Below are 11,990 nucleotides of genomic sequence, written 5' to 3'. Positions count from 1 at the left end.
ACACAGAGGAGTGCTGCACAGGGCAGTGGGAGTTCATGTGTTACATCCGTTTACGTGTTAATGCAGCCTGACAAAACCTGCAGGTGGCACCATTTATAGATTAGTCCTGCAGTCACGCTGCTTTTCTCTTTCAGCAGTGGATATCTGAATGGCCTGCGAGTGAACAGTTTTCTTTGCAAAGGTACATATCTTAATGAGTGCACAATTGTTGCGCTGTAGCAACAAGTTATTTTGTATACATGGGTCGTATATCATGCTCAAGGATTTATCTACTGGATACTGATTAAAGTTCAGATGCAGGTACATTACTGGATTGAAGCAAACGCCCATCATTACAAATCTGTCCAGTGGCGTCAGGGCGTTGTTGTAGGAATACTTTCAATAACATTACTCATTTTCAATTTGACAAGGTAAAACGTATGTATAGATTAATGTTAGATTAAGTGTTCAAGTTTGATTTTTCATGTTGAACTACAATTACACTCAGAATAGAGCACAACCCCATCAAGGCTCCACCAGTCCCCTTATAAAACTACATTAAAATTGACTAGATCCAGATTTATATTTGCATCATAAATACCAGTTCCTTTAACATTTTTTCCATCAAAAAAACATGAATTATTTTCTGAGAAACAGAAATGGTGAAAAACGTCTTTATCTTATGTTAAAGAAAAAATATCCACCCACTGATCCGGAACCACACATATTCAATGAGATAATGATATGACTTGTAATGATGTGTACATACTGCAGGCCACTTGTATCAAGATCAATTACAAAATGAGCACATTAGCACTTTAAAAAATGACAATATTAAGTTCTAATCCTTTTGAAGCCTTGTGGTAAAATAGTGGTAGATTTGGTCTTTGTCTGCTCCAGGGATAAACTATGAGGGATTTAGAGAAAGATGGATGGAAGAAAAAAAAGGACCTTTTCCCCTAATACACTCCCACGGGCACTAGAGAAGCCTGATGGACGTTACTCTAGAATTAAATCACAAGTTATTACAATATGAACTCATAATAGTCTTTAAAATTATGCTTGATGAAATGATACTGTTGTGTTCACATTGTGAAAAGAAGAGAATTTAGTTTATATAATTTTATCCAACTGATGTCAACACTTCAAATGTGTATATAATATTTGACAAATAAGACATCGATCAAAACTCAGGATTTATTAACTTCCACTTTTACAAAAACAAACGTTCTTTAGGACTTCAGACTTTACAGATCAAAAAATCATAAGAACTCGTCCACTCATGCATCAAATACTGGCAAATAAAAATGAAGACACAAAATCGTCTTCACTACACTTTCCTCTTCTGGGTGCTGATGTACAGAACTGTGGAGAGAGGGAGAAAGAGAGAGAGATTCAAATTTGCAGCTTTATTGAACAACAAAACATCTCAGAAGCCAATTTCAGAAGTGTAATTTCGTGTTTTATTGTCAATTGATGAGATCATGCACCAAATGAAAACGCCTGAGCTTTCTAGAGGAACAGAGTGATTTAATTTCAGTGACAAGTGGTTGAGAATATTAAGATCTAAAATTTAAATTTCAAAACAGGAAAACCAGAAGGGAAAGTGGAAAAGCCGTAAAATGTCAAAAACATTCAAACTAATTAGCCAAAATAACATCAATCGAATGTTGTCTAAACTAAATAAAGTTGCATTCAGCCAAAAGTTTTAATTAGTTTTTATTATAAATGCTTGTATTTATTGACTGCAAAGTCTGCTACAGTTGTGGATTCACATGGAAATGGTTGTTGGTTGTGAATGTTCTCTACAGCTGACGTCTGATGCTCTGTGCTGTTTGCAGCCCCCCCCCCCCCCTTCTTATTTCAGATATATGGCTGCTGTTTAACACACTGAGCACTCTGACCAGCGTGACTCCCAGTCAAGAGGGATTCATACAATAGATCCAGTATATAGCTCGAGTCTGGAAATCTGGACAGATGGATGAAGCTACACACTTGAGTTAAAGACTAGTGCGATCATTCATAGTTCATTCATTCTTAAATAGCCAATGTTTAAAAAAGCAAGAGATCTTCCAATGTCTGTTGCTTTGAGTTTCCTCACAATATACAAATATTCCAGTGCATGGCTTGTGTCAGTGGATTTAGAGGAACAGTTCAATTTAAATTATTATTCAATGTACAAATGACAAAACAAGTTAAAGCACCACATCATTAAAAGCCCCTTAATGCATCAGGTGTCAGATCTATTTTGTTTATTTTCACCAGTCATTGTTTTGGTGAACTGGAACAATAAGGAGAATTTGATTCAGAACACTTTCTGGGACATCTGTGCATAAAAATGTCCTCAAACAGAGCAGATATACAGTGTTTGGTTATCGATAACACTGCTAAGTTAAATACGTTCAAGAGTAGTACACTTATTAGAAATCATTTTATTTATTTAAGAGCGATATTTTAAAATAATCGTACAATCTATAATGTTTGACATGGGAACTAGTAAGTATTTCTTTAAAAGTGGAATTTACAGTAGTCAATCCTTTCAGATCCGATGGAAACATAACTCTCCAGATCTCTGAATCCGCAGACAATATTTTTATGACGTGAATTCCACCCTTTTTTTCTTGTTGAGAACAAAAATCCTACTTGTGTGTTTAATTTCCACTAAACCTCTATAGACCTCACATGGCAGGTTACTGCCCTCAATTACCTGATTCGTCTGAAACACATTTAAAGAAACATTTCATTATAGCAGTAACAAATTTGGGGGGTTTACCTATCATCACTTATGAATAAGCTGCTCATGTGAGGGAATATGTGAATAAGGTTAATGCCTGTTTGATAATATATATTATAATTATATTTAATTATGTTGACTTATTTCACCCTCACTGGATAATTGTAATACGCACACCTGCACTTCTTTTCTTAGACCGTCGCACTGTTGGTATTGTTTTGTTTTGTGATGTGTATTCTGTGTAAGCAACTGAGAGCCACTTTACCCTGTTTGTGCAAACTTACTTGGCCAATAAACCTGATTCTGAAATCACTGTAGTCCTTTTGAAATACTTTGAGATTTATATATTAATGGCGCGACAGTAGTGTTTAACTGTGTGAACAAATGCTACAAGTGCGTAGATATCAAAGGAAGGAAAGTCTTGAACACAACTTTCAAAAGTCTTGACAACAAAAACCTTAATATAAATAGAACTTACCATTGTTTCCTCTTAGAAAAGCGTCTCCATACTTGTTCTTGAGCTGCCCGTTGACATACTCCTCTGTCTGCTCGATGGCGATGTTCATGTAACCATCCAGACAGGCCAGCACACCTGCACGTGAGAGACACACATGAATGTATAAGTGTTTAAAGTGAACTCAACATGAACAGTGTTCAGACTGAGACATGTCCGCGGCCTCACCTCTGTAATCCACCCCCGAGTTGAGCTTGACCACCACGGGTCTGCCGATGATCTGCTTCAGGAAGTCACTCGGGGTCTGTTTCCTTAGACTCATCTTGACGTTTGATCTGTGGGTTTACAAACAAAGGTTGATGCCTGCTGCTGCATTAGCATCACCAGCTAACGAGCATCGCACCACGTCACTAACTAACTAACTAACCAGTAATCGATAGCGTGCATTTGCTTAAACAAAGTGTGTTTTATAAACGCTGAGTACTGAGTGTAGTAATGTTGATGTTTTACAAAACACAAGCGTTGTGATAGATACTATTTGGCGTGCATGTAGCGTTAGCCGCTAGCTAGAGAACTGTAGCTAACCCACTAATTACCATCTATTTAATTGAAAATGCTGACGTGTGATGTAGTCAGACCTCACACGTGTAGTAACTTTGTGCGTGTTTTCGTGGAATCTACGCGAACTTAAGTGAATACGGTGACGTGTGTTTTTATCACGGTTGTTAGCGGTAGCATCGTGTTTAGCTTCATCTCACTCACCCGGCTGACTTTTTCCAAATGATTGTGGGAGCTGTGAACCAATCAGAGGCGAGCACTGTACGGCAGCCGAGGAAGGACAAGAGTCTGAATAGTACTGTGACATGACGTCAGAGGGAGAAGAGCAGACAGTGAGTTACACACTGAAGGTTTGATAAAGTTAAACATACTTTGATTTATTTAAAACACATTCTCACTCTGCGTATTATAATCAGACTGTATTCTGTCTGTACTCATGTTAAAGGTTTTTATTTAGCACTTTAAAAACAGATGGGAAAGTTGGGACCTACACAACAACCTAAAATTGAATATGAGAGTCTAAGATCATGTCAACTTGAATGTCAACTTCAACTAATCATTATTCATCTGGTGATTGTCTGTATTTTTCTGCCTGTCACTAGGTCTTTTGAAAAGGTAAGACGAAAGTCCTTTTCATATACATAGATGACCAACCGTAAAAGCTACATAAGATGATACAAAACGTTACTTGATTATTAAGTTTATAAGGAATTATGTTAAAAATAGCTACATCCAGAATGAAAATATATATGTAGAACAAGAAATAAAAGGCTGTAAGTAGCGTTGCTGTGTGAGTAATTAGTTACTGTTTGATTAAATACCATTTTAAACAGGAAAGTCTGCAGCTCTCTTGGAGCATCTTGCACATATGTGGAGCATAAAATGTTAAAAGAATTTATCCCACTAAAAATCATAATAGCTCATTCATCTCTGTCATTGTTGATCAAAAACTTAATGAAGAAAAATATTCAGTGCACCACACGTCATTCCCATGGGATAGTAACACTCACTTAGATGTACATGGGCTTTGTAGTTTATTTTGAGTCAACTCACACCCACTGTCCTGCTGCTTTAAAAACTCGCTACAGCATCAAATCTGTGCAGATGCACTATTTACTCTCAATTACCATTTACTATAAAGTCTCCCTGTCTGAGAATGACATTTCACTTTTTTGGAGAGAGAAAAAAGCTTATACGTATAAGTCTCATAGTTTTAAAGATTTACATAGTTAAAAAAGGGACAAACAGGGTTCAGGCTTAAAGCCGTAAACAAGCTTACTGCCTTGTCGTTATCAAAACAATTTCTGGAATGCACTGACTTTCACAGATCAACGTGTGTGTCACATAATCTCAGGGAGGATTTTGTCCCTGAGATTCTGTGCTATGCAGAGGTTTTACAGTCCAGCCTCCTTGGACCTGTGCGAGCTCTCACAGTCGTGAACATAAGTCATGATGGAAGTTGGCTGCTATGCTGGACAGTAAACCTTTAGTCCAGTACCAGAGCTCTGGGTCGTGGTCTGATCTGCCAACATGGCAGGAGAATAATGTCTGGATCTTGATGGAGACTGTATAAATCCTGTAGAGCTTGAACTATAAGTCCATTCATCAATTAATCAATGGGATGTTTTGATAAATAATTTCCCTTTTTTAAACAGAACTTCTAAATATTTGGTGGTGCTGATTTTCCAAATATGAGGATCCAATGCTTGCCTTTGTCATATATCATAGTTAATTGGATATTCGAGGTTTCTTGGCAGTCAGTTGGATAAAACAAGTGAATGAATACATCACATCGGGTTGTGGGATTTATAACAAGCATTTTAGAAAAAATAATTCTTATTTCTTGTACTGTTGGCTCTACTCAAACATAAATTATAATATAAGTGCTTTATAATGCTGCTATTGGAGATTTCCACAGAATTGTACTGTGTGTATCCCACCTGAAAATGAGTTCAGTGCCCTTATTAAACTTAAGTTGTATATTTAAGTCTCCCATGAAATTCACATCATGGTATAATATTCTTAAAGGGACATTGGCTCTTAAAATAAGAGCAAACGTCATAGTTTTGTCATGGGTCTTATTTTTTAGGAGTGTAACTAAAACTAAAGGTCCGAGAGGGATTTGGATCTTTTCTTTATTTTATCTGCCCCAGCTCTGCTCTGTTGTGAAGGATAAGAGAAAGTCTTCCATCTGACAAAACTCTGGTTGCTGGGTGCATGACCCAAACACTGCACAGCTTGGGAGGTACATGAAAAATGGTGTAGGGGGGAAATCGGGATGAAATGGTGAGGCGAAAGATAGAAGAGGATCGGGGGAGGGAGGGAGGATGTGCCTGTACGTGTTAACAGAGACAGAGAGGTTGCAGGGAAGAGAGGGAGAGAGACGACGAGAGAAAGAGGGATTGTGAGAGGTGGAATCATAAAGTACTTCTTGTGTGTCTAGACAGGTTGCTTGTTAGGAGGGCACGGCTAGCCCTGTGGAGGCTAGAGGTTAATTTAGTATCTGCTGCTGTGTTAAACTAAGGTCAGTACTACAAGTCCTTAAGTCATAAACAAGAGTGGTTAAGAGCCATGTATACACCTAGGCACCAGTTAATGAATATTCAATGAAGGTTTTTTTCCCCCCTTGTCCCCTGTTGCCTTCGTTGTTGCTTGTTTTGAAAAAAAATTTGGAAATATAAAAATAATCCACAGCTTATTTCTGTGGTCTTGAAAAGTGACCTCTGCACACTTATGTTTCCTCGCCCTTTTTTTTTTTTATCATAGTCCACGGCCTTAGTTGTAACTGAAAGTGTCTTCTTGCTCTTCGGAATGGGGCACGCTAATTATGCAGCTCAGTCCCTGACTGCACCAAATGTAACCACCGATACTTTGACTACTTTATAAATAATAAAACTAATAATTTAATAACAATGTGATGATAAAGTTATAAAGTTTCCCCTTAAAATGAAATTTAAACTTACGACCAAGGTTATATCCTCACTGGCATTTGATGCAGATGTTTTATAATGTGGCTTGGTAGGAGGGCAGGCATTGAGAGAATATGTGTGTCAAACAAATGAGCTTCCATGGTATCCAAGGGAATAAGTATGTTTTGCTTGTAACCTGCAGAAAATCCACAGACGATAGATAAGATTCAGCTGGAATGGGGGTTAATTGTAAACATTGACACTGTGGCCTCAAATTACCAACATCACATCCTATTTTACGACAGCCTCAGTGATGGCCACGCATTGTGCAGCCTTTACATTATGTGGAATTAAAGTGCATAGGTGTGCATGTCACGTTCTTTGGAACAGGAACCACATACATCAGTATATTCAGCTTCCAGTCTCGCTCTTATCTTATTTATTGACAGACATCTTCTTTTTTTACATTATGTGACAAAGGTCTGTAAAAATGTCACTCTTCATTTCATTTCATTATTTCTGGTTATGTATATACTTGTATATCATTTTATTTCCTCTGAACACCTCACTTTTTAAAAAGGTTTATATTCATAAGCAAATAGATGAGTTTGTGTGATGTGAATGACATTACTCTTATATTACTATATATAACCAAAAAGAAATTTAATTAAATATATTAAAATAAGTGTTGTGGTTTTGCGTGCTTCCATAAGCACTTTTCAAGTATTCAGTATTATTCTATAGTCCTTTATTTTATAGTCCGACTTATAACTAATTTTATTTTGATCGCACTATTGTACATAGTGATAGGTTTTAGTAAATTGAACAAGCAATATGAATATTAACATTAACATACATTTTATTAGTAGTATCATAATAATGAATAGTAATCCCTTATATTTTATGCACACACACTTCAATTATATTGTAATTATCAATATCAGCAATCAGTTAAATTATTTGTAATTCCATCTCTCTTAGTTCAGTCTGCCTCTCTGACACATTTAAAACATAAAAATAATCAAGACTGTCAATGTCTGGTCAAACAGTGAAGGACTGTCCTTCTAAAATGCTCTGACCTTCCAGGTAAAGAGTTGTCAGAAACAGTAGCGCTGTCAATTGAGAGACAAATCCTGTCTCCATCTTCTGACCCCTTAACCCCCAGGGGCGTGCTAGTGAAATAGACAGATTATGGGGACGAGAGATGCTATTGTAGGTGGGAAATGGGGAACTGGACCAAAAGAGGAAGGGGCTCAAGGTGAGAGGGAATAAGAAGGAGCAGGCGCATCCCTCTTGAATCCAAAAGCAATATGCAGGCTGGGGGTGGAGGTGGGGGTCGGCGGTGCAGGATGAGGGGAGAGTCTAGACTGCATTGACCCTTCTGAAGCCAGGTTTTCTCTTCAGGTCAAGCTTGATATGGAGAAGATAATGGAAAAGCTTGGGGGAGTTTTCAAATAAAAAAACAGATTGGTAGACAGAGTATCCCTGGTCTTGCTTCTATGTAATCCCTAACTGTATGGAGGTAATGGCTTGGAAGTGATGGGAAACCTTTCTCTCACCAAAAAGGGGCCAGGAGACCTCAGCTGCACGGCTTCATGCTTGGATCTGTGGCCTTTGCAGCAACGAGGGTTGTTTTAGATGGCTCACTTGTTCAAAGCTCTCGTGACTCTTTTCATCCCTGCCCTCTGCTCATGTCACTGCGCAGCAGCAAAGGTGCTTTCCAAGACAGGTGATGTGGTCTTCAAATCCACTCTATGTCCCATTTATGAGTTCTGAATTCCTTTGTCATAACCTGTTACTGCACATTAAAGAATGAAAATGTATAAGCTGTGGTGAATTACCCACACGGGGAGCGCAACAAGTGTCCCTGTGCTTTGGGTTCTGCTCCCTATTATTTCCTTGCCAATGACATCTTCCACTTAATGACTCAGTTGTGAGCGCTGACAGTTGACAGCGGTTGGCTTGCCTGGGGCCCCCATGCTGAGGGAAGGGGGTGTGGATGTAATCACTCCCTGTAATTTGGAGGAAATCCACTGAGCTGCTCACAGTCGAGATGAAAGCCCCCCTCTTGTTCTGACTCTCCACAGCCAGCGAGCTCCACTGCTCGCAACAGCCTCAAAAAAGAGAGGTTCAGAGAACCAATTCTGCCCGGTCGGCGTCCCCCAGGGGTTAGTGTTGGGACCATCTCAAATCAGTTACAGCCCTGGAGCCATGTTCTCTCCCCAAGGAGAGGCTCTGCCGACAGACAGGCTGCCCGTCCTGTGCTGTGTGGCCCATGCACAGCCAGCCAGCGAGCACACAACTCTCCTGAGAACGTCCTTAGTGGAAAGAGAGCTCAGTGGAGCTTATGCTGAGGGGCTCCGTCTGTATCTGTCTCTCTGTCTGTCTGACACCCTCCCATGTCACCTTTCCCTGTTCCGCTTCCCTTTAATACCTCAATCTGAGGCAAGCAGAGGAAGCATATTAAATCCAGTGTCCCTTTTCTCAAAATAGGGAAGACTACTTACAATAAACAATGTTTAACAATATGGCAAGATTGTGGCTTATGTGGATAGATTTGTCCTTAGAAGCGCCCTGCCATTAGAATAATTATGTGCACAGAAACTAATAATTACACTTTCTTAACCTAAGCATACCTTTTTTGTCTAAATGTCAATTTCACAAGGAAATTTGGCTCAGGCCATGAGCAAATTACTCAGTTTTGTCACACAACACCACCGTACCAAGTTGTCAAAGAGACACTGTAGTGGTTTTGCTTGATAGATGGTGAATGGTGCTTATACAAGGAGCCACTCCAGTGCGCCCATAAATATGCATCGTGACATTTGGAACAAAGCCCCTCGTCCTCTCTTTCCTGATGAGCTCTGCCTGCATACTATAACATATTGCCATACTGTCACACCTTGTGTTTCATAGCCAATCTCTCTGTTCATCAACTTGGCAGATAACCTCTAGATGCTGACAGATGATATGGGGGGTGGCATTAGGCATCTATTGTATGCAAAAGCAGGATGCAATTTTCCTTCAGTGATGCTCATACAAGTAATTAATATTATGTCCTTATTATTTTATGATGTATGGTGTTATTAGTGTTTTAAAAGAAGGTCACACTTTGTATTTTGACAATCTTGGTTTTCAGACAGTTTTAAGAAAAGTCAATCAGATTTCCCCTATTGTTTAACAACGGGTCAGGGTGAGGACATGTTCTCACTTTAACAGACCATAGTGGAGTAAGTGCATAAGAATGCTCCCTGTTCTAACTGTAGCAGCGAGAACATAGCTGGCCTCCTTCTCCAAACACCTCATTGCTTTAGAAAGGAATAAATATCCAAGACAGCCAGGAGCAGTTCCTTTCAAATCCCACACACACACGCATATCTCTCTCCCCCTCTCTCTCCCCTCCACGTCTCACTCTCACTCTCTCTTTCTGTCATTTGACCAGCAGTGCTTCCTGCCACTGAGGACCTGTGACTCAACAGCCAGAATACAGCAGCGTTCTCTTGCCCGCCCTCTTGAATATTCATAGAAATCAGAGGACCGAAGCTCAGACCCTTCCATCTTGTATCGGTCCACATTTATATAAAAAGTGCATGTGTGTGTCGAGGGGAGGGGGGGGTTGTAGTAAGTGAGCACTAGATATCCAAACGGGTGCTGTGAGAGGGGGCGTGGGGGGCTGTTTTACACTAATTTCTTTATCCCTTTCACAGGAGTGCCATGTTACAAGAGAATTCCTGAGGCGAGCCAATGGCCCGATAAATCTGCCGGAGCCTCTCTCTCAATTTGTCTCCATGGAATGTCAGCTGGCAAGCGCCCAGACACTGAGAACCTCTTTTCACAATGCGCCAATCTAACAGACGAGATCCCATGTTGGAGCTACAGTACAAGGACTGGCATGGATAAATTGCCACGTGCCTTATCTGGGTTTCTTTATGTCTGACTGTCTGAGGTCCTGCTCCTCACACGGGCCTGCGAAGGCCACCTCCTCCAAGACCTGCCAGTTAACCTGAACGGCTGAGCGGATGACATTGACAAAATGCAGGTGTCACCGAGGAGGAACCTGTGATATGACACAGGCGCTGTGTCCACCCGTCTCACTCTGCATGACCCACAGTGTGAACAGAAACTGTCCTGTTCTGGTGTCGTTCATCACGGCGCCGCGCAGCCTCCCAGAGAGTTCGGTCCAGGTGGTGGAAAGGCAGAGTGGGAGAACAGACCATGTTTGTGTGAAGATGCAACAACTATCTCTCTCTTTTTTTTTCTCCCTTTCTCTCTCCCTCCCTCCCTCCCTCCCTCCCTCACTCCCCCCGTTCTTCAAGCAGACTGCTGTAGCACTCTTTGTACTCTATTTACAGGTTGTAGGTTAGAAAACAACAAGATTCCTTCCCACCTGTACCCCTAAATGAGTCATGAGCCATAAATGAATTCATCAGTTTATTTGTGTACAGTTTTAGCAAGAAAACACCAACATACAGATAAATAAGAGCGTGCAGTTGTTTTCCCTATCGACGTAGAAGTGTTAATTACTGATTTATAAATTATTCATCGTCTACCACAGTAATTAATTAATATGACTCAATGTCAGCTAACAGAACAATAGCCCATTTAACCAGTGTATATGTTTATATTATATAATTCAGTAATGACCTATAAACATGCACACGGACACAGACAGAGCTTGTCCTCTAGTTACAGTGCAGTACAATTAGATTATGACATGGTATCACAATGTGGTAATCTGAGCGTTTTAAAATATCTTTATTTTTCTAAAACCAAAACTCAAATCAACCGATGTAGGACAACATTTAAATGCAAATAAATTCCACCCTTCCCTCCACAATGATTTCAGCACAGCCAACCACACAAGCGCATTTAAGGGGTTCATGTTACTGCATGACAGTTGGCATGACTGTAAAAAAAAAAAAAAAGGCATGTGCCAAGTGGAGCTGCCAGTTCTCAGCATGGCCGGTTTTAATATTTTAATGTGTTTCATTACAACAGTATGGGCCAGATAGCCTTTCTGACGTCCTCGACAATTGTCTGCAAATGAACAAGATTACATGACAAGCCCTGAATGACAGAGATACCCGCTGCCGCCTACCCCAGCCACTTATCTGATGGTAGCCTAGCAACAGATCCCTGACCTGGCTTTGACCTCCACCCGATAAGGTCAACACCTGAAGGCTCTCCCATTGGAGGGCTGGCGGAGAGAGAGGTGGAGCTTGGGGATGTAGGGAGACAAAGGACTCACAGAGCAAGGGCAGCCTCCTCTGCATACAGTTCCCCGCTGACAAAAAATGTTTGTACAAAAGGCTGCCAGACCTTTTCATGTGCATTCGTTATACCTGCGTGTGCGTGC

At 40.2% G+C, this 11,990-nt stretch overlaps 1 protein-coding gene across 2 annotated transcripts; it reads right to left on the bottom strand.

The window, feature by feature from the left end:
• Nucleotides 1-1,162: 1,162 nt before the first annotated feature.
• Nucleotides 1,163-4,022, bottom strand: lsm6 (LSM6 homolog, U6 small nuclear RNA and mRNA degradation associated). 2 transcript variants are annotated; one of them, XM_062387015.1, is made up of 4 exons: nt 3,930-4,022; nt 3,396-3,502; nt 3,192-3,305; nt 1,163-1,344 (listed from the first exon to the last, which is right to left on the bottom strand). In XM_062387015.1, the coding sequence occupies exons 2-4, from the start codon at nt 3,487-3,489 to the stop codon at nt 1,310-1,312; spliced, it is 243 nt and encodes an 80-aa protein (XP_062242999.1). In that variant the 5' UTR covers nt 3,490-3,502; nt 3,930-4,022; the 3' UTR covers nt 1,163-1,309. The 2 variants fall into 2 exon arrangements, with proteins under 2 accessions (XP_062242999.1, XP_062243000.1); XM_062387016.1 differs by lacking the exon at nt 3,930-4,022 and adding an exon at nt 3,806-3,916.
• Nucleotides 4,023-11,990: the final 7,968 nt, after the last annotated feature.

Source organism: Platichthys flesus, chromosome 5, assembly GCF_949316205.1.
Source record: "Platichthys flesus chromosome 5, fPlaFle2.1, whole genome shotgun sequence".
NCBI lineage: Eukaryota > Metazoa > Chordata > Actinopteri > Pleuronectiformes > Pleuronectidae > Platichthys > Platichthys flesus.
This window is presented reverse-complemented; position numbering and strand designations above follow the sequence as displayed.